Source organism: Garra rufa, chromosome 5, assembly GCF_049309525.1.
Source record: "Garra rufa chromosome 5, GarRuf1.0, whole genome shotgun sequence".
Lineage (NCBI taxonomy): Eukaryota > Metazoa > Chordata > Actinopteri > Cypriniformes > Cyprinidae > Garra > Garra rufa.
This window is the reverse complement of record NC_133365.1, coordinates 55039878-55064280: the sequence shown is the minus strand read 5'-3', so window position 1 is coordinate 55064280 and position 24403 is coordinate 55039878. Positions and strand designations below refer to the sequence as shown.

Here is a 24403-nt window from a genome sequence, read left to right as displayed (position 1 = left end):
TGATTGATACACTACCAGTCAAAAGTTTGGACACACTTGACTTAATTTATTATTATTATTATTATTTTAGTCAAATATTAATTATTTAAAAAAACAATACAACATATATTTTTTTAATTAAATTCAATTAAATTAAAGGAATGACGCAGCAGCGGCTTTAATTTCTCAAGGAATGATCCTCAGTTGGAGAAAATGTTTTTTTCTATTGGAAAAAAAAATCTTAACTTCAGTTTTTCTTTAAAACAAACTGAAAGGCACACTTTGGCACAATTTGTATTTGAAAATAAAATAGAATAAAGTAAAGTAAAGTAAAGTAAAGTAAAGTAAAGTAAAGTAAAGTAAAGTAAAATAAAGATAAATAAAATAAAATAAAATATATATTGTATTTTTTTAATAATTAATATTTGACTAAAATAAAAACTTAAAGTCAAGTGTGTCTAAACTTTTGACTGGTAGTGTATATGCTAGAAATTATACTAAATCAATTCTGTATTTAATATGAACTAAATATTTCGTAATTCATTTGCAACTTTAGTTTAAATTTTTTTATTGTAACTTCAGTTTATAAAGCAGTTTTCTGCATGCATTTAGAAAAACAAATTTTATACTGCAGTTGTTGCATGTATTTTGCAAAAACAAATGCATGCAAAAATTGCATTAGATACTGCAGTTGCATTTTTTAGCAGGACAAAAAAAAACATTTTGTAAATATGCAATGACATGTTAAGCAGTATATATTGTCCCAAATTTAATTGCAACTTCAGTTTATAAAGCACTTTTTTGCATGCATTTAGAAAAACTAACTTTATACTGCAATGTTTGCATGTATTTAGCAAAAAACAAATGCATGCAAAAATTGCATTAGATACTGCAGTTGCATTTTTTAGCAGGACAAAAAAAACATTTTGTAAATATGCAATGACATTTTAAGCAGTATATATTGTCCCAAATTTAATTGCATCTTCAGTTTATAAAGCAGTTTTCTGCATGCATTTATAAAAACTAACTTTATACTGCAATTTTTGCATGTATTTAGCAAAAACAAATGCATGCAAAATTGCATTAGATACTGCAGTTGCAATTTTTAGTTGGACAAAAAAAAAAACATTTTTTAAATATGCAATGACATGTCAGGCAGTATATATTGTCCCATGATATGAAGAGTTAATTTGCAAAAATCATGCTTTTGCATTGTGCATTCCAATTAATCTCAATCAATTAACTAACACAATAAAACATGATAACATAACTAAAAAAAAAATCTGTTTTTGCAAATCAACTCTTCAAATATACCTGTGCTTCTTATGAAATATACCTTACTTACAGTAGATACAAATGGTAAGATATGACATATAAAGAAAAAAAGTAATAATAAACAAAATAACAACAGGATTTAAAAAAGAATACAAACCTGGAGAACTGAGCCAATGAGCAGTCAAATATCTGCAAAAATAGTAAAGAACAAAATCTCAGAGATTTTCTTTTGATATATATCATAACACTGAGTATTTTAATTCAAGTAGATGTAAAAAGACAACTGAATCAACCATAGAAGTGTCCAGTGAAATAACAGTATGAAGCAGAAAAGTACAAATCCCACACTCAAGTTTGTATCATCACAAAAATATTTTAATGAGTAATGTTTCATTTTGGACTGAAATTCTGTTCAGTGAAATATTTTAGTGATGATGCAAACTTGAGTTCTGTGTGGGATTTATGCATTATATTGTTTGAATTGGAGTGATTTTGTGGTGATGCAATAGAAGGACCATTTTTGGTTCTCCAAAGAACCTTTCGGTGAACAAGTCTTTTTGAAAAACATTTAAAAAATCGAAAGAACATTATTTTTCCTTTTCTGCATTTGAGCGCTTCCATGGATGTTCAAGGTTCTTCGTGGAACCGTCGATGCCAATCAGAGCATGAAGTGTGTTTTCACTCATTTAAGATGGAGCTTGTCCTTTGATGTGTTGAAGGAAACAGTCATTTGGGATCCAGTGAGTAGATGGATGTGTGTGTGTTTCCCACCAGGGTCTGAGGTGAACACACCTGGGGATCAACATCAACACCTCTTTTTCTCCTTCTTTCTCTCCTGTTCTCATTGTTATTGCTGATTTAGAAAAAAAAAAACATGGACTTCATTTGCAGTAGAAATAGGTGGAAGGCACATATCAAAAGAAACAAACCCATCATTAAGATGTTTTTAATGTCTAAAAAGTATGCGTCCGTAACTAGTGAAAAAGTCCATCCACTGTTGTCTCTCACATATTTGTTTAGAGCTGTTTTGGTTTGTAAATCTGTGCAGATTTCTCTCCTGATTCAGACCAGACCACTTTTTCACCGGAGGAAGCGTTGTTATGGATTATAGACTCGTATTTGAGTTAAAAATGTCTTAATGCTGGATTTGTTTCAGCTTTTGTCTTCTCAAGATGTTAACTGATGGACTGATGTTTTTATCAACTGTTTGGACTCTCATTCTGACGGCACCCATTCACTGATGTGATAGAACACACATGTGTGAGCATTTCCTCTGAGCTTCACCTGTTGAGAAACACTTATTGATCTGTATTTATGAATAAAGACACTCGGAATACACATTTGAATCAGGTATTGTTCATAATTTATAAGTAAACAATCACTTAGCCTACATAACTATGTTTAATTATTAATTTAAGCACAGGTATGTATATGGATCAAAGACGTTAACATCAAAAGAAATTTACAAAAGTGTCATAAAAAAGCACATTAAATGTCTTTTAAGGTTTCAAATAAGTTTTCAGAGAATGAAATGTCAAACTTTGGTTGAAATAATGTTACACTGTTATTCAGTGTAACAATATTTTTGTAAAAATTCAAACAACATTCTGACTTGTACATATTAAAATATATCAAAGAATAAGGGAGCATATTACATTTTATTGTGTTTTAAATTAGTAAAAAAAAATCTTACTGATTAATGGGCAAAACCTAGGATAGTGGCACATTTTAAAAATGTAGAATTACAACTAATTAGTATTTCGGGTGAAAGTAATTGGTCTTTAAATTTTGATTTTTGTTGTAAATATGTGTGACAAGATTGACACTGAATGACATTTTAGTGGGTGTCTTCTGTAAATTAGAGGAAAAATGTGTGATATTTATGTTTTGCTCAGAAATACAAAAACAAAAATGCAATTACATTAAACAGAAAACTTTATAATATTTTTTGGGAAAACAACAATAATTTAAAGCAGTATTACACTTATTGTTTTTATGCTTAAACCCTTTTTCGTCTTTGAGCCATATGTGTTCTTATGTAAGATGTGAGTTTAGGATGGCCTGTTTTAAACAGATGCATTTTGGAAACAAAGTTATTATTATTTCTATAAAAATATTATTGTTTGACTGAAATTAATGTTTCTCTGGCTGAAAGCGATTAAGATTTTAGTGACAATTAATGATTCAGTTATTGATAAAAACTGTAAAACTATACTTTTCAAAACTGTAAATAAGGTTATTAGTGTGTATTTTACAAGAAACTACCATTTTTAGTCTTTCTAAATTGTAACTTTTTCAATGTGTTACTTTTCATTTCTTTGTAAGTATTTGTGAAATTTGCTAGCAATGTGAAAGTTGTTTCAAAATAACTCTTACCAAAATCATTTGAGTTAAACTAAAGTCATATTTTTATCACTTTAAATACTTATATTGCTTTAAATAAAATAAATGTTAACTAAAATTAAACAAATGTTGTATTTGTTTGAGCTTTTGTCTTGTCAAGATGTTAACTGATGGACTGGAGTGGTTTTGTGGATTATTGTGCTGTTTTTATCAGCTGTTTGGACTCTCATTCTGACGGCACCCATTCACTGCAGAGGATCCATTGGTGAGACAGTGATGGAATGACACATTTATACAAATCTGATTAACAAACAAACTCGACTTAATCTTGTACGTCCAGAGAGTGAATAATTTTAAGCAAACGTTCATTTTTGGCTGAACTCTTCCTTAATATGCATCAATACAGTAGATCAAGTCTTCAGTATATATTTGGGAACAGCTGGACCTCAGACATTCCTTCATCTCTCATCATCACAAAACTATGGCACTAACATGATTCTGCTGGGAAAGGATGTGATTCATTGCTGTTTTGCGCTCTTAAAATAGCATTCTCAGAACTAACTTCACTTTTCTCCACCCCCCCCCCCCCCCCCTGTGTTTTTAGTGACTTAAAGTGTTTTAGTGATTTTAGAGCTTTTCACAACCACATTTCACACAAACTAAAAAAAAAACAAATATATATATATTAGTGGTGGGCCGTTATCGGCGTTAACGTGCTGCGTTAACGTGAAACTCTTATCGCGCGATAAAAAAAATATCGCCGTTAATCTATTCTCAAATTTGGGTTGGGAGCTGGGTCTAAACTACGCAAGCTATGATGACTTTCACCTTGATAGTTTAACGCGGATGTATACCGAAGACTATAGAATATGGTCGCGCGTTTACGTCTCCTCCGCCAAAACACAGACGGGATCGCGTCGTCCTCCATTCATAAAAACCGGATCTACTATAGCGAAATGCCACGTAAATTCGTCGTTTTTTGGATTCATAAATCAAATGTTGGTCTGTCACTTAATTCAAATCGCGATATGGACTAGTGTATGTGAAAACTGAAATGCAAAAAGACCGTTTTAATATGAATCCGGTATGTTCCGTTAGCCTAGCTGTATTTATGAATGGTGGAGACGCGCTTTTACTACACGCATACTGAAACACACGTGACGCTCCCGGTAATTTTTGGCATTTTCATCTCACATGAACAGATAAACTCAATCTCCCAAACTGCTGTGAGTGTCACTTATACCGTTTCATTTTTATGAAAACTAGCATCATATCATACTGTATGACACAGAAACTTCACGACAACCTGTCAAAATAAAAGTATGGTGTAACATGTAATGGGTTGGGTAGGTGTTGACGTTAAAAAAAACACAATCTAATAGGTAGAAAAAATAATTTCATTGTTAGTTAGTTAGTTAGTAAACACAAGTACATCTAATTGAACATAATTTATTTTCATCAACAAATTATCATAGAACAGCTTTATGAGCTTTATGATCCATTCTCAAAGACTTTAAGTCATTATTTGGGTAGCACACATATTCTGAATGCCTTCAGCAGAATTCAAATTAGCCATTTTAATCTAGATTAATCTAGATTAATTCCAAGATTTAATCTAGATTAATCTAGATTAAAAAAATTAATCTATGCCCACCCCTAATATATATATATATATATAAATATGTTTTAATTATTTAAGCACTTCAAACTGATGTACTAAAATAATTGAAAAAAAAAATATTTAAAACTGCATTAAAAAAAGTTTCAAAACAATTCTTAGCAGGGTTATAAGAGTTAAACTAACTTTTTTAAATGCTTAAATTACTTTAAATAAAATGAATGCTAACTAAAACAAAACAAATGTGTAAAAAAATATTTCAGCTAGTTGCCAAGGCAAGATTTCTCTCTTCAAATTGATGTATTAAAATAATTTAAACTGACAAAAAAATAAAAAATAAAAAATTACATTTCAGACTTTGATTGTAAAATGTGACCCAGTCTTAAGTTGCACAGGTGTATTTGTATCAATAGCCAAAAATACATTGCATAAGTCAAAATGATCGAATTTTATCAATGTTAAATAAAGATTATGTTCCATGAAGATATTTAGTCAAGTTCCTACTGTAAATGTATTAAAACTTAATTTTTTAATAGTAATATGCATTGCCAAGAAGTTCATGTGCACAACTTTAAAGGTGATTTTCTCAATATTAAGATTTTTTTGCACCCTCAGATTCTAGATTTTCAAATAGTTGTATCTCAGCCAAAAATTCAACAAACAAATAAACCAATAATAAATGGAAAGCTTATTTATTCAGCTTTTAGATGATGTATCCAAACAAAACCAAACATTAATAAAAAGCAAATTTTGTTTTTCTAAATGCATGCAAAAATCACTATATATCAAGGTTGCAGTTTATATAAATGGAAAGTTTATTTATTGATGATTTAAAAAATTGACCCTTATGACTTTTTTGTGCTCCAGGGTGACTTATATTTTTTACCTGTAATTTTTTTTTTTTTACATATATTTAGATTTTTTTTAGATTTTCAAATAGCTGTATCTCAAGCAAATATTGTTCTATCCTAACAAACCATACATCAATGGAAAGCCTATTTATTCAGCTTTTTAGATGATGTATCCTAACAAAACCAAAGATCAATAAAAGGCCAATTTTATTTTTCTAAATGCATGCAAAAATGACTATATAAATTGAAGTTGCAATTTATATAAACGGAAAGTTTATTTATTGATGTATACATCTCAATTTAAAAAATTGACCCTTATGACTTTTTTGTGCTCAAGGGTCACATATATATTTTTTTTACCTGTATTTTTTTTTTTTTTTACATTTTTTTTACATATATTTAGATTTTTTTTTTGCACCATCAGATTTTCAAATAGCTGTATCTCAAGCAAATATTGTTCTATCCTAACAAACCATACATCAATGAAAAGCCTATTTATTCAGCTTAATAAATCTCAATTTCAAAAAAATGACCCTGAAGACTGGTTTTGTGGCCCAGGGTCACAAATGTGTTTGTGTATATCCAGTGAATGACCTCTGGGGTCACATAAGAGCCCTGAAGTGTTGAAGTGTGCCGGATTACAGTAGGGGCGGGGCGTGCTTCTATCAGAGGGCGGGGCTTTTGGGTCAACGGAGGGGCGGGGCGGGGCGTGCGGTTGCCAAGCGCTGGGTCACTCGTGTGGGAAGTGCTGAAATTTAACGCGTCACAGCCGCGTTACACACGGATCGCACGCAGATTCTGATCGCTGAGGAGCTCGGGTAAACGATCGCGGCCCTTTGACGGCTTTAAGCCGAGAGCTAGTCCTTTAACGTTACTTGATAACTCAGCAGCTCAGCAACTACTCCACTAGCCCGTTAGCGAACGTCCCTCACGCGCACACCTCTCAGGTCTCGGATATTAGGACTTCCGATCGCGCTGATCGATCAATCAATGATCATGGAGAGGAAGAGGACGGATTGTCCGGCGCTTCCACCCGGCTGGAAGAAGGAAGAAGTGATCCGGAAGTCCGGGCTGAGCGCTGGGAAGAGTGATGTGTATTATTACAGGTAAGTGTGTTTTTGTTTTCTCTGTGTTACTTTGTTTGTTTGAAGTGTGCCGCGCGTGGATGTGTTCAAGCGTTACATTGTATCCAGAAGAAGAGTTGAATTCGCGGGAGAGATACATTGTAACTCCTGCGCTGTGAGTGACGTCACTGCATTACAGTACGTACGTGTGTGTGTGTGTGTGTGTGTGTGTGTGTGTGTGTGTGTGTGTGTGTGTGTGTGTGTGTGTGTGATGCGTTTCCTCTGAGCTTCACCTGTTGAGTCCCGAGCTTTAAACGCTCATTGATCAGTATTTATGAATAAAGGCATTCGGAATACACGTTTGAAGCAGTTAAAGTATATCATTTATAAGTAAGCAATCACTTACATAAATATGTTTAATTATTAATGTGAGTACAGTTATGTAGGCTGTGTGTGTTCTTATGTAAGGTGTGAGCGTAGTGTAAGACAGATGCGTTTTGGAAACAATATTGCCATTAAAAGTTACTTTTAGAAAAATTATAATGATAAAAGTATCATCAGTATCATTTCTATACATGCATACATACTTAAAGACAGCAAAAATGTGTACATATGTTTTACTATATTGACTCTGAATTTACTACACATTCAAATTCAGTTATTGATTCATGTAAACACTGTAAAAATAGATTTTTCAAAACTGTAAATAAAAAAATTATAGGTGTACATTTTACAAGAAACTACCATTTTACTCTTTCTACTTAAAAATGTAACTTTTCAGTGTGTTATTTGTTATTTTTTTAAGTATTTGTGACATTTATTAGCAATGTCTGATTGAAAACTGTTTCAAAATAATCATTATCAGGGTTATTAGAATTAATATAGAGTACTACTTGTATAGAGAACCACTTTATATACTTAAATAACTTTAAATAAAAGAAATGTTGACCAAAATAGAACTATAAATAAATATATATATAAATACAAATATTTTTCAATATTTTCTCACTTCAAATTCCTGTACTAAAATAATTAAAATTGCAAAATAAATAAATTTAAATTAAAACTATATTTACAAAAACAAGTTTGAAAAAAATACCAGGGTTATTAGAGTTAAACTAAAGCCAATTTTTAATAATCTCTCTAAATACTTAAATTAATTTAAATACAATAAATGTTAACTAAAATAAAACTAATATGTTAAAAAATTATTTAGCTCGTTGCCAAGGCTAAGTTTCTCGCTTCAAATTCATGTACTAAAATAATTGAAACAAAAAAAATTACTATTTTATAAAATAAAAATGTTAAAATGACTAATTAAAAACTATATTAAAAAAAGTTTCAAAACATTTCTTACCAGGGTTATTAGAGTTAAACTAAAGCCAATTTTTCATCACTTTAAATTAAATGGCTTTAAATAAAATAAATGTTAACAAAAATAAAACCAATATGTTACACATTTATTTCAGTAAAATTTCTGCCTTCAAATTTATGTACTAAAAAATTGAAACTGACAAAAAATAAAATAAAACTACATTCAGCAAAATTTTTCTTTTAAAACTGATGTATTAAAATAATTTAAACTGACAAAAAATAAAATAAAAATAAATAATAAAACTATATTAAAAAAATAGTTTCAAAATAATTCTTAGCAGGGTTATTGGAGTTAAACTAAAGCCAATTTTTTCTGTACTTTAAATTAAATGACTTTAAATAAAATACACGATAACTAAAATAAAACAAATATGTTACAAATTGATTTCAGCAAAATGTCTGACTTCAAATTTATGTACAAAAAAATCTAAACCAAATTTTAAATAAATGAAATTAAGAAAATGGCAAAAACACAAAACAAAATGACTAAAACTTTTAAATAAAATTTTAAATATAGCATTTAAAAATAAAAATAAATTCACAACAATTATAAAACACTGTAAAAGTATCTCCGTGACACTTACTAAATCCTGCACCGTTTTATTTTGAAGTGAAAAGTGTCTGGTTGGTCAAATATGATCCGATATATGAGCTGTTATTTCTCTTTCTCGCCAGTGAAACGAGAAGGCCGAGTGTTGTTCCTGTTTGAACACGCTGAGGCCGTGACCTTGATACGTGAATGATTCAGTCGAGTTAAAATAAGTAAGAGACTTTATTAGAGCTGCATGAACTGCTCATGTGTCTGAGATAATGGCCTGGATATATAACAGTTATCATATCAATCAGATCCTCAGAGTTGTCTGTGGTGGTTGAGGAAGGTGATCTTGCAGGAACTGACGTGGTTAGTCTAGGCTCAGATGGCGTCTTTCTATGAGTTCATATATGTTCAGTTGTGGTTTTGAGCTGGTCTCAGTCTCTTATGGACGTCAGTGTTTGTCTGATGTGCGTTTTGTGCAAAAGTGGTGCAGTCTGGTCGGCTTCAGTCAGAGCACTCTTCATCTGTTTATTTGGAAAGCCACATTTCCAGTGGACCTGGTTTATAAAATGAGTGATTTTGAAGAAGACGTACTTGCATTTCTGTCTAAGGTGGCGGTTTTTAGCTGGAATTAGCTGACATTATGCTAAAAGTCAAAGTCTGAGTGGCTGATGTTGTTTTGGAGCCGTACTGAACTCGCTCAAAATGAAAACCGAGTTTCACTTCTCAAAACCCTCATGCCAATCATCTTTGTTTTATATATCTGACGTGATTATGTTTTTTAAAGAAGTCTCTAATGCTCATCAAGGCTGCATTTATTTGATCAAAAATACAGGAAAAAACAGTAAAATTGCAAAATGTTATTTCAATATAAAATAATGTTTTTTTATTTTAATACACTTTCAGATATAATTTATTTCTGTGATGCAAAGCTGAATTTTCATCAGCTGTCACTCCAGTCTTCAGTGTCACATGATCCTTTAGAAATCATTCTAATATACTGATTTATTATTAGAATTATACATTTTTTTGTAACCTGTGATTCTTTATTTTCAGGATTCTTTGATGAATAAAAAGTTAAAATAACAGCATTTATTCAAAATAGAAATCTTTTCTAACAATGTATGTCTATGCTATCACTTTTTATTAATTTAATGCATCCTATCCTGACTGATAGCAACCCATTCTTTCATAATCACTCCTTGGAGTTTGTCAGAATTAGTGGGTTTTTGTTTGTCCACCCGCCTCTTGAGGATTTTGGTTCCCGAGCCACTTAGTTATCACTTCTGCCTTATGGCACGGTGCTCCATCGTGCTGGAAAATGCATTGTTCTTCACCAAACTGTTGTTGGATTGTTGGAAGAAGTTGCTGTTGGAGGGTGTTTTGGTACCATTCTTTATTCATGGCTGTGTTTTTAGGCAAAATTGTGAGTGAGCCCACTCCCTTGGATGAGAAGCAACCCCACACATGAATGGTCTCAGGATGCTTTACTGTTGGCATGACACAGGACTGATGGTAGCGCTCACCTTTTCTTCTCCGGACAAGCCTTTTTCCAGACGCCCCAAACAATCGGAAAGAGGCTTCGTCTGAGAATATGACTTTGCCCCAGTCCTCAGCAGTCCATTCGCCATACTTTTTGCAGAAGATCAATCTGTCCCTGATGGTTTTTTTGGAGAGAAGTGGCTTCTTTGCTGCCCTTCTTGACACCAGGCCATCTTCCAAAAGTCTTGTCCTCACTGTGTGTTCAGATGCGCTCACACCTGCCTGCTGCCATTCCTGAGCAAGCTCTGCACTGGTGGCACTCCGATCCCGCAGCTCAATCCTCTTTAGGAGACCATCCTGGCGCTTGCTGGACTTTCTTGGACGCCCTGAAGCCTTCTTAACAATGCAGTGGAAAGTTTTTTTGGGGATTAAGTTAATTTTCATGGCAAAGAAGGACTATGCAATTCATCTGATCACTCTTCATAACATTCTGGAGGATATGCAAATTGCTATTATAAAAACTTAAGCAGCAACTTTTCCAATTTCCAATATTTATGTAATTCTCAACTTTTGGCCACGACTGTATATGTATATGTATATGTATATGTATATGTATATGTATATGTATATGTATATGTATATGTATATGTATATGTACATGAGGGTATGTGGTGTGTAGTAGCAGTGTGATGAAGGTCTAGAAGCAGATGAGACTGTGGTGCTCAGATTACTGTGGGTGTTTGATTACAGCTCAGACATCATCAAACACACGACGCTGTGACTCAAACTCAAACCCTCTTCTTCAGTTCATCTGGAGAGATTCTCGTGTGTGTTTTTAGCCGAGTGCCATGAAGCCGCTGTGTTTCTCGCTGTACTTCACGCTCCGTGGGGGAAGTGTGTCTGTTTGTGTGTGTGTGTGTGTGTATAAGGTGTCATGATGGTAGAGGAAGGCCTGTAAACTGATCTGCCATCAGTATGTATCCACCGTCCTCAAGCGTTAGATGCGTCTGTGGCGTCTCAAGACATCTGAGAGACATCACTTCCTGTTATCTTCAGATTAAGTGCATGTAGAACCCAGTGAGTCAGTTGCAGTGAATGGGTGCCGTCAGAATGAGCGTCCAAACAGCTGATAAAAACATCACAGTAATTCACTCCAGTCCATCAGTTCACATCTTGACAAGACAAAAGCTCAAACAAATGCATCATTAAGACCTTTTTAACTGTTGTAAAAAAAAAAAATTTCAGTTAATTTTACATTATTATTTTTAAAGTTATTTATTTAATATTTAAATTTTATTTGTTTATTTATAAATGTGACCCTAGTAGCACAGGTATATTTGTAGCAATAGCCAAAAATACATTGTATGGGTCAAAATTATAGATTTTTTTTTTTATTTATGTCAAAAATCATTGGGATATTACGATCATGTTCCATGAAGATATTTTGTAAATTTCCTGCTGTAAATATAACAAAACTTAATTTTTGATAGTTAACTTAATTTTTATTGGAAAAATTTTAATAATTTATGAAATTGTTAAATTTGAATTAAATTGTTGTTAAATAGTTTACTTTATGATAATATATACAAATTTGGACACAGTCTTAATTAAATTATTATTTTATAAGCATGTTGTTAGCATTTTTACAGTAATATTGTGTTCCACTGAATGACAATGTAACATTATTACAACCAAATTTGGACATTTTATTCTCCAAAAACTATTTTTATTACTTCTTCTTTAAGAGCTGTGTCTGTATAGCTTTCTTTTATTTTATTTAAGTTTTGGTTATAAAGTACATCAAGTTAAACTACAATAAAATGATAAATTTAGTTTTGAAAACTAACTTAAATAAAATATAATTTGTTCATTTAATTTAGCATTTATTTAGTTTCAAGTAACGCAAATGTTTTAATGGATTTACGTTATATAGAGTTAGTTAGTTAGTGAACTATAATAACCACGGTTTCACAATAAAATGTACAATATTTTCTTACAACCATATAAAAATAATAATTATACAAGCTTTTTCAGTTTAAGATTCTCAATTCTAAAATTGTAAATTAAAAATTTTACAAGAAAATACTATTTCAAATTTTTTTCTTCAAAATGTGTTTTTACACTGCAAAAAATATTTTCTTCTCTTATTTTCTATAAATATCTAAAAACTCTTCAGTCAAGATGAAGTTACTTTACAAGTAAAATGACTTCAGATGTGTCTTGTTTTCTGAAACAAATATCAAAGGTTTGTTAGTTTTTGCTTAAAACAAGCTAAAATATCTACCAATGGGGTAATTATCTTAATTCAAAGGCTAAACAAGGTCATTTTTCTTGCCCCATTGGCAGATATTTTAGCTTGTCTTTGGCAAAAACTAACAAACTTTTGATATTTGTTTCAGAAAACAAGACATAATATCTTAAATGATTTTACTTGTCAAGTAAATGATTCTTGATTCAAGAACGTTTAGATATTTATACTAGAAAACAGGACAAAAACGTAAGAAAATTATTTTTTTGCAGTGTACCTGCTGTTTCTTAATTATTATTTGTGAAAATTACTTGGCAAAAGCAATTACTGAGTTTCAAAGCCTTTTTTCAGAGCAGGAAAAGTCTTTTAAAAACATTGATTAATGAAATATCGGAATAAAATCATTAGGATATTAATTAAAGATCATGTTCCATGAACATATTTAGTCAATTTCCTACCATAAATATATGAAAACTTAAATTTCTATTAGTAATATGCATTGCTAAGAACTTCATTTGCACAACTTTAAATGTGATTTTCTCAATTTTTAGATTTTTTTGCACCATGAGATTGGAGATTTTCAAGTAGTTGTATCTCAAACCAAATATTGTCCTATCCTAACAAGCCATACATCAATGAAAAGCTGATTTATTGATGTATAAATCTACAATTTAGGGTTAGGGTTAGGGTTAGGGTTCAGGGTTGTACAATTAATTGTTGTTAAGTTATTTAGAAATAATGAATATAAATAAATGTGTTACATTCTGTGTCAAAACGTGCATTTGCAGTGTAAAAATCTAGTTATTTGGCTAGGCAAGAGGTTGAAGGGCAATAAAGAAAACACTAATACATAAACAACTACTGTAAAAAATTATAATTTATTTTTTATCAATAATCATTTATAATTATAAAAAACTTACAAATAGTGTTTTACAGTATTAATATTTATGAATTAATAGAAACAATTATTGTAAAATTGTCATTTTATTTTTTACAGTTATTTGTGTCTAGATATGAGGTCAAACCTCAATAAAGAAAACTCCAATACATAATATACACAAAGAACAACTGTAAAAAAAATCCTTAATATTTATTAATATAATAAATAAATAAAATCTTTTCTACAGTATTTATTTATAATATTTTTCATTATTGCAAACAACAAATGAAACACCCATTTGCAGTCTAAAAATAATAATATGTAATATTTATTAATAAAAAAAATAAAAAAATCTTTTTTACAGTATTTATAATATTTTTCATTATTGCAAACAACGAATGAAACACCCATTTGCAGTCTAAAAATAATACTCCTTAATATTTATTAATATAATAAATAAAAAAATATTTTCTACAGTATTTATTTGCAATATTTTTCATTATTGGAAACAACGAATGAAACACCCATTTGCAGTCTAAAAATAATAATATTTAATATTTATTAATAAAATAAATAAAAAAATCTTTTTTACAGTATTTATAATATTTTTCATTATTGCAAACAACGAATGAAACACCCATTTGCAGTCTAAAAATAATACTCCTTAATATTTATTAATATAATAAATAAAAAAATATTTTCTACAGTATTTATTTGCAATATTTTTCATTATTGGAAACAACGAATGAAACACCCATTTGCAGTCTAAAAATAATAATCCTTAATATTTATTAATAAAATAAATAAAAAAATCTTTTCTAAAGTATTTATTCATAATATTTTTCATTATTGCAAACAACGAATGAAACACCCATTTGCAGTCTAAAAATAATAATCCTTAATATTTATTAATAAATAAAAAATCGTTTTTACAGTATTTATTTGTAACAATATTTTTCATTTTTGCAAATACCGAATGAAATGTGTGCACGTCTCCACGTGTAGAGAAGAAATCTGTAATAAAGTAATAAATAAAAAATGTTTTATTTGATTGCAATCACTGCAACACTTTCAGCAGCGGTTCCTCTTCACGTTTCGTCTGTAACGTCTACAAAACAAGTGCGGTTTTGTCCGAGTTGGCACATTTCTGTCTCCAAACTCACAATCCCAACCCGGCCGCATGGAAACGCGCCAAAATTCACCTCACGACCTTTGAACCTGACGTAAACAAACCTTGCTTTGGATCGTCGTTGTGAATCTGCATGCATGGCGTGCAAACCTGCGGTAACGCTCTCATTTGCTCCTTCTCACCATGAAGAGGACGAGAACATGAGGAAACACTCCACCACAGGCAGCTCAGATAAAAATACACTTTCTGGCTCTGTAGCGAATACTAAAGACTATCGCTGGTGAGATGATTATCAGGCTCTGCAGACACATCAGACATTAGATGTGACAAATAAAAATACAACATTAGATGTGACAAATATAGGAGTATGATAGAGGTAGCAGAACCGCTCAAGGAGAACAAAAGTGAACACTGACAGCGATGTGCTGAGAATCTGCAGAAAATCTGTCAACAGCAGAGATGGAGCCGCAAACACTATATGAGTCAGAGATGAGTCAAAACTGAGCGCAGGGCTGGGCCTATCTGGCTTTAACACGCTCTGAGACACAGTTTGCAAACCGCAGCCGGACGGAGAGCGGCTGAAAGCTGATATGAGCCCAGGCCGCGACGCAGAGACGCAGAGACACAGAGACACGAGACGCTCCAGCAGGGCGTTTCCACTCACCGTCACACAGACGAGACGCCAGCCAGATCCACGGGACCAACGCATGGACGCATGCAGTAGCGTTACACGATTATGACAAAAATTGTTGATTATTCCCTTGAAATTGTAATTGCAATTAATAAAAAACTAGCTGAAAACACTCTTCCTGAAATCAGGATGGCGTCGGTGAGCTTCGGCTGTGTGCATACTTACTTCCGGTCTTTGCTGTGCTGGCGTTTACTGTATGGGGAAACCTGGCTAGATAGTTATGAATAATGTTTTTAAAATAAATAGCAAATAGAAAACATCCTCCTTATATTATTGCACACCTCTGTGTGGAAATTCATCCAGATACAACGCAGAGATTGCTTCATTCTTTCTTCTGCTGATTATGCGGCTGCGGCACATGTTTGGAACTGTTTGCAACTAAATAATAATAGAAAAAAATATTATTTTTACAGTATTCATTTGTAATAATATCTTGAAGTAATGCAAATAATTATAAAAAAAATGTTTTGTGAAAAAAAAAAATGTCTTTTATTAATTACAGTTATTTGTGTTATTTGTATTAGTCCACTTCTGTGGCTGTACCTTATTTGCAATGAAAAAAAAAAAAAAAATTATATATATATTTATTTATTTATTTATTTGGCTAGGTAAGAGGTCAAAGGTCACTAATAAAATAAAAAAACTAATATATGCACATACACTCAAATTATAAATGTTAATGATTAAAGAAAACAGCATTAAATACTTAGATTTTTTTTACAATTATTATCTGTTATAATTATTATTATTTGATATATATATATTATAGTTTAATTAGTGAACTAAATAATTTTAAAATATTATTTTTACAGTATTCATTTGTAATAATATCTTTAATTCAAATAATTATTGAAAAATTGTTACTTTTATTATTTACAGTTATTTGTTATTTGTATTATTTCACTCTGTGTCTGTACCTTATTTGCAATGACAAAAAAAAAAAAAAAATATATTATATATATATATATATATATATATATATATATATATATAAATAGATATTTATTTTGCTAGGTAAGAGGTCAAAGGTCACTAATAAAATAAAAAAAACTAATGTATGCACATAAATACACTCAAAAAAATTATTAATGTTAATGACTATTAATAGTATTAAAGATTTAATTAGTTACCTCTGACTTTTTATCTGTCGTGACAAAATGTAAATATTAAAATAAATATAAATCTGGGTTGAAAACACTGCCTCTTCTATACACTGCAAAAAATTATTTTCTTACTTAGTATTTTTGTCTTGTTTTCTAGTATAAATATCTAAAAATTCTAGAATCAAGATGAATTTACTTGACAAGAAAAACGACTTAAGATATTAAGATTTGTTTTCTAAAAAAGTTATCCAAAATTTATTACTTTTTCCTTAAAACAACAAAAATATCTGCCAAATGGGGAGAAAAAAATCTCGTTTATCTTTTGAATTAAGATTATTTTCCTTACCCCACTGGCAGGTACTTTTTAACAAAAATCTGACATATTTTTTAATCATTTTTTTAAGAGTTAATATTTTAAATGATTTGTCAAATAAATGCATCTTGATTCAAGAATGTTGCAATATTTATACTAGAAACAAGACAAAAGTACTAAGTAAGACAATCATTTTGTGCGGTGTATAATCAAGGTCAGCTATAATATCTGAATCACTGTGATTTCAGATTTTCGAATTCCTTGCCCATATTTATAGTTCTTAGTAATTGTAATAGTTTGACACTGTATTGTCAAAACTCGTGAAAAGTCTTCATGGAATATATAAGCATCACTTTTACGCTGAAAACTCACATTAAATGTAAATTTCACACATTTGCTCTGTAGGTTCAGCCGCGCAGCAGGAAACACTCCGAGGATTTTACTACAGTTTTCCATCCGCGTAAAAACCGAAGTGCTTCGGCCGCCGCTCTAAAGAATGAAGCTCTCGAACGCGTGCAGCTGTGCCAGAGTTTATTGGGAATGACTCAGAAACAGTTCACAGTTAGCAACACTAACAGGAAGTCGCCTCTCGGCTTGATGCCTGTTTGCGCTCGAGTGAGAAACAATGAAACTAATGAAGCTCCATTAGCGCAGAGAACATCGTCCAGAGAGACGTCAGCGGAAAAACAGGTCGGCGGAGGTGTGGGATGAAGACGACTAATCCCAGAAGCCTTCGGTTTAATCAGGATGACCTTTGACCTCTGAATAAACGCCTTTATGTGGTGCGACAAAACCTCCTCCACCCGAATCTACAGCCTCTTACGGTGTGGACTTTTTCACTGGTGGAAGCGTTATTATAGATTCTTTTAGACTTGTTTTCTTGAGATGTTTTTATCAGCTGTTTGGACTCTCATTCTGACGGCACCCATTCACTGATGTGATAGAACACATGTTTCTATAAATCTGATGAAGGAACAAACAGTGTGTGACGAACCTGTTAAGAAACACTTATTGATCAATATTTATGAATAAAGACACTCGGAATACACGTTTGAGCCAGTTATTGTTCATAATTTATAAGTAAACAATCACTTACATAAACATGTTCAATTATTAATATGGGTCTTTAAGATGTCCAAAAGAAATGTACAAAAGTGATCTTATTTCCATAGAAAGCACATTAAATGTAAGTAAAGTGCCTACTTTTAAGGTTTCAAATCAGTTTTGAGAATAAAATGTCAAAATTTGGTTCAAAATAATGTTACATTGTTATTCTGTGTAACACAATATTTATGTCAAAATTCAAACAACATGTTTATTCTGACTTGCACATATTAAAATACATAAAAGAGTAAGGGAGCATATTACATTTGTATTGTGTTTTAAATGAGTAAAACAATTCTTACTGAGAAATGGGCAAAACCTAGGATAGTGGCACATTTTAAAAATGTAGAATTACAACGAATTAGTATTTGGGGTGAAACTAATTCATCTTTTAATATGTCATAATAGATTTTTGTTGTAAACGTGCCTGACAAGATTGTTACACTAAATGACAGTTTAGTGGGTGTCTTCTGTAAATTAGGGAAAAATGTATGATATTTATTTTTCGCTCAGAAAAACCAAAACAAAAATGCTTTTAAATGAAACTGAAAACTTTTTAATATTTTTATTTTTATTTTTTGGAAAAACAACAACAATTTAAAGCAGTATTACATTTTTTTGTTGCTGATTTTATTTGTTGTTTTATGCTTAACAAAGAGTTGTGCAGAGAAGGAGTTGTGTGGAGTTCGGGAATTGCGTAGAGTTGCGTAGAGTTGTGTAGAGTTGCGTGGAGATACGTATAGTTGTGTAGAAGTATGTGGAGAAGCAAAGAGTAGCGTAGAGTTGTGTAGAGATGTGGAATTGTATGGAGAAGCAAAGAGTTGTGTAAAGTTTTGTAGACTTGTGTAGAGATGCATAGAGATGTGGAATTGCGTGGAGATACAAGAAGGTGTATAGAGTTGTGTGAAGAAGCAAAGAGTTGTGTAGAGTTGTGTGGACTTGTGTAGAGGTGTGTAGAGATGTGGAATTGCATGGACATACAAAAAATTGTGTAGAGTTGTGGAGCGATGTGGAATTGCATGGAGATACAAAGAGTTGTATGGAGAAGCAAAGAGTTGTGTAGAGTTGTGTAAAGTTTTGTGGACTCGTGTAGATATGTGTAGAGTTGTGGAATTGCGTGGAGATACAAGAAGGTGTATAGAGTTGTGTGAAGAAGCAAAGAGTTGTGTAGAGTTGTGTAGAGTTGTGTGGACTTGTGTAGAGGTGTGTAGAGATGTGGAATTGCATGGACATACAAAAAATTGTGTAGAGTTGTGGAGCGATGTGGAATTGCATGGAGATACAAAGAGTTGTATGGAGAAGCAAAGAGTTGAGTAGAGTTGTGTAAAGTTTTGTGGACTTGTGTAGATATGTGTAGAGTTGTGGAATTGCATGGAGATACAAAGAGTTGTGTAGAGTTGTGTAGTGATTTTATTTGTTGTTTTATGCTTAACCCCTTTTTTGTCTTTGACCCATATATATGTATATATACTATACATGTATATGTGTGTGTGTGTGTGTGTGTAATAGTACAGTATGTTAGTGATACTAAAAAAAATTGATTGAAACATGGATTTTCTGTGAAGCTGCTGTAAATAGCGCTGTACAAATAAAACTTGAATTGAAATTTGAATTATTATTGTTATTTAAATTTCTCCTAACTGTGAAAATAGCCTTTCTGCTGGCGATATGGCGTTACATAATGACTGAATAAGTCCGTGCGGACGTGTCACTGCGGGTTAACTAGTCCTGTTGAAGTCTGGCTTGCTGCGGTCAGTCCAAGGGTCAGCGCCTGTAGACCGGAGGTTTATCTGAGCAGATTAGCGCTTTAGACTCAAGCTGGAAAAAGGTTAAAAAAAAAAAACATGAAACGATGTTCACAACACACTGCACTTCTGTAATATGACTGGTTCTCCAAGAAACTGCAGGATGGGACTTGATCTGATATGATGAATTGAATGGATGGTGAAAATGTGTCTGTATGATTAAAGCTGGTTAAAAAAGTATGAGGGATTGATGAGGTCAGCTGGTGCCTGTTTTGTTTTTAATGTTTGTAATAATGTAAACAGAATAATCATTTACAGATCATTTATTAATATCATGAACATGCATTGAGATACTAAAGAGCCAGTTCTGATTTCATGTGAAAAGCAGATCTGTGTGTTTTTATTCCTCTTCTTCAGCAGCTGTGAGGCGCGCAGCAGGTGTTATAACATCCAAAACTGAGCTTTTAATAGTATCACTGCTGAAAGTTTAGAGTTAGTAGAATTTAATTGATCAGATGTGACAGTAAAGACATTTGTAGTGTTACAAAATAATAAATGCTGTTCTTTTAAACTTTCAATTCGTCTGTGAATCCTGAAAAATAAAGTGCATTAATGTTTCCATCTGTTTTTAACATTGACAAGAATCAGAAATGTTTATTGAACAGCAAACCAGCATATTAGAATGATTTCTGAAGGATCATGTGACACTGAAGACTGAAGTAATGATGCTGAAAATTCAGTTTTGATCACAGGAATAATATCTAATGTAGAAAACAATATTTTAAATGATAAAAATACTTAATTTTATGTTGTTAAAAATGTGATTTTATGATCAAATAAATGCAGCCTTTGTGAGCAGAAGACACTTAGTTCTCTCTTCGCCGTAATCATGTTCAGTCTGAAGTTAGAAGAGATTTTTAAGAATAAGTGAGTTAATGTTGATGTTTTTCTCAAGTCCCACAGGAAAGAAGTTCCGCAGTAAACCGCAGTTATCCCGCTACCTCGGCAACTCTGTGGATTTGGGATGTTTCGACTTCCGAACGGGCAAAATGATGCCCAGCAAGATACAGAAGAACAAGCAGAGACTACGCAGCGACAACCTCAGCCTGAGCAAGGTAATGAACAATACGCATCTCGCGGGTCATTTTAGATGTTCGTTGGGTTTGGAGTCCTTATGTGATGTTATTTTGTTGTCTTTTGTCATTTTCTCCAGTGAAATTGATTGGTGATTTTATTCATCTTTGGAACACAGATGAAACATTGAAATAATCAAATCTGAGAGATTTCTGTCCCTCCATTGAAAATCTGTTCAAACAAAACTCTGATGCTTCAAAATGTTTGCAAAGAGATCAAAAATAAATCAATATGAATTGAGCCGTTTAATTCAAGTCCTCTGAAGAGACATGATTGCTTTATATGATGGATGGATAACATTCAGGCTTTTATTCAAATATAAACACTGATCAACAAACATGAACAAAAGCTCAAGACATGTGACAGTAGAATGAACCTCACTGGTTCTCGTGCTTCATACAAACTTGCTGGAGCTTTCGTGAGAGGATTTGAATGCTGTAAACATTGTTAGCTCATCAGTGTTTATATGCAAGTAAAAGCCTAAATTAAGGGTCTTTTTAGTAGTTTTGGGTGAACACACTTTAATTGAGTTGTGTAGAAATGCATGGAGATGCGTGGACTTGGGAAGAGTTGTGTGGAAATGCAAAGAGTTGTGTGGACTTGTGTAGAGTTGTGGAATTGCATGGAGTTGTGTGGATTTGTGTGGAGATGCATGGAGAGTTGTGTAAAGTTGTAGAATTGCATGGAGATACAAAGAGTTGTGTAGAGTTGCATAGAGTTGCGTGGAGATGCGAAGAGTTGTGAAAAGTTGTAGAATTGCATGGAGATACAAAGAGTTGTGTAGAGTTGCATAGAGTTGCGTGGAGATGTGAAGAGTTGTGTAAAGTTGTAGAATTGCATGGAGATACAAAGAGTTGTGTAGAGTTGCATAGAGTTGCGTGGAGATGCAAAGAGTTGTTTGAAGTTGTAGAATTGCATGGAGATACAAAGAGTTGTGTAGAGTTGCATAGAGTTGTGTGGAGATGCGAAGAGTTGTGAAAAGTTGTAGAATTGCATGGAGATACAAAGAGTTGTGTAGAGTTGCATAGAGTTGCGTGGAGATGTGAAGAGTTGTGTAAAGTTGTAGAATTGCATGGAGATACAAAGAGTTGTGTAGAGTTGCGTGGAGATGCAAAGAGTTGTTTGAAGTTGTAGAATTGCATGGAGATACAAAGAGTTGTGTAGAGTTGCATAGAGTTGCGTGGAGATGCGAAGAGTTGTGTAAAGTTGTAGAATTGCATGGAGATACAAAGAGTTGTGTAGAGTTGCATAGAGTTGCGTGGAGATGCAAAGAGTTGTTTGAAGTTGTAGAATTGCATGGAGATACAAAGAGTTGTGTAGAGTTGCATAGAGTTGCGTGGAGATGCGAAGAGTTGTGAAAAGTTGTAGAATTGCATGGAGATACAAAGAGTTGTGTAGAGTTGTGTAGAGTTGCGTGGAGATGCAAAGAGTTGTTTGAAGTTGTAGAATTGCATGGAGATACAAAGAGTTGTGTAGAGTTGCATAGAGTTGCGTGGAGATGCGAAGAGTTGTGAAAAGTTGTAGAATTGCATGGAGATACAAAGAGTTGTGTAGAGTTGCATAGAGTTGCGTGGAGATGTGAAGAGTTGTGTAAAGTTGTAGAATTGCATGGAGATACAAAGAGTTGTGTAGAGTTGCATAGAGTTGCGTGGAGATGTGAAGAGTTGTGTAAAGTTGTAGAATTGCATGGAGATACAAAGAGTTGTGTAGAGTTGCGTGGAGATGCAAAGAGTTGTTTGAAGTTGTAGAATTGCATGGAGATACAAAGAGTTGTGTAAAGTTGTAGAATTGCATGGAGATACAAAGAGTTGTGTAGAGTTGCATAGAGTTGCGTGGAGATGCGAAGAGTTGTGTAAAGTTGTAGAATTGCATGGAGATACAAAGAGTTGTGTAGAGTTGCATAGAGTTGCGTGGAGATGCAAAGAGTTGTTTGAAGTTGTAGAATTGCATGGAGATACAAAGAGTTGTGTAGAGTTGCATAGAGTTGCGTGGAGATGCAAAGAGTTGTTTGAAGTTGTAGAATTGCATGGAGATACAAAGAGTTGTGTAAAGTTGTAGAATTGCATGGAGATACAAAGAGTTGTGTAGAGTTGCATAGAGTTGCGTGGAGATGCGAAGAGTTGTGTAAAGTTGTAGAATTGCATGGAGATACAAAGAGTTGTGTAGAGTTGCATAGAGTTGCGTGGAGATGCAAAGAGTTGTTTGAAGTTGTAGAATTGCATGGAGATACAAAGAGTTGTGTAGAGTTGCATAGAGTTGCGTGGAGATGCGAAGAGTTGTGTAAAGTTGTAGAATTGCATGGAGATACAAAGAGTTGTGTAGAGTTGCATAGAGTTGCGTGGAGATGCAAAGAGTTGTTTGAAGTTGTAGAATTGCATGGAGATACAAAGAGTTGTGTAGAGTTGCATAGAGTTGCGTGGAGATGTGAAGAGTTGTGTAAAGTTGTAGAATTGCATGGAGATACAAAGAGTTGTGTAGAGTTGCGTGGAGATGCAAAGAGTTGTTTGAAGTTGTAGAATTGCATGGAGATACAAAGAGTTGTGTAAAGTTGTAGAATTGCATGGAGATACAAAGAGTTGTGTAGAGTTGCATAGAGTTGCGTGGAGATGTGAAGAGTTGTGTAAAGTTGTAGAATTGCATGGAGATACAAAGAGTTGTGTAGAGTTGCGTGGAGATGCAAAGAGTTGTTTGAAGTTGTAGAATTGCATGGAGATACAAAGAGTTGTGTAGAGTTGCATGGAGATGTGAAGAGATGCAAAGAGTTGTGTGGACTTTTGTAGAGTTGTGGAATTGCGTAGAGATGCATGGAGTTGCATAGAGTTTTATGGAGATGTGAAGAGTTGTGTGGAGTTGTTTGGAGATGTGTAAAGATGTGTGGAGATTTGTAGAGATGCAAAGAGTTTTGTGGACTTGTGCAGAGTTGTGAAATTGTGTGGAGATGTGTAGAGTTGTGGGGAGATACAAGGTGTTGTGTAAAGTTCTGGAATTGCGTGGAGATGCATGGAGTTGCATAGAGTTTTGTGGAGATGCAAAGAGTTGTGTAGAGTTGTGGAATTGTGTGGAGATGCGTACATATGCAAAGAGTTGTGTGAAGATGTGTGGAGATGTGTGGAGATGCATGGAGATACAAAGAGTTCTGTGGACTTGTGTAGAGTTCTGGAATTGCGTGGAGATGCATGGAGTTGCATAGAGTTGTGTAAAGTTGTGTGGAGATGTGTAGAGATGCAAAGAGTTTTGTAGACTTGTGTGGAGTTGGGTGGAGTTGCTTAGAGATGCAAATAATTGTTTGGAGATGTGTGGAGATGCGTGGAAATGCAAAGAGTTGTGTTGCAGTAGCGCTTTGATATCTGGCTACTGTAAGCCGGTAAAACTCGCTCTCACGCCTTTATTTTTTTACAATTGTGGGAGGAGTGTGATGAATATGTGACTTTAACAGTCAGATGCATCTACACTTGTTCAGTTGCATCTGGAAAATATCTCAGTCGGATTGTAGTTTGTCTCAAATGTGTTTCAGAGGGCATTTACACCTCATCTT

The 24403-nt window shown here is 32.9% G+C and overlaps 1 protein-coding gene across 1 annotated transcript in view; it reads left to right on the top strand.

Annotated features, from left to right (window-relative positions):
• The first annotated feature begins 7014 nt into the window (after positions 1-7014).
• LOC141335524 (methyl-CpG-binding domain protein 2-like) overlaps positions 7015-24403 on the top strand; it is a 26993-nt gene continuing 9604 nt past the window's right edge. Inside the window, exons 1-2 of the mRNA XM_073841018.1 lie at positions 7015-7172; positions 20690-20849. Coding sequence (XP_073697119.1) covers positions 7057-7172; positions 20690-20849 — 276 coding nt within the window. The 5' untranslated portion in view covers positions 7015-7056. The remainder of the gene's footprint in view (positions 7173-20689; positions 20850-24403) is intronic.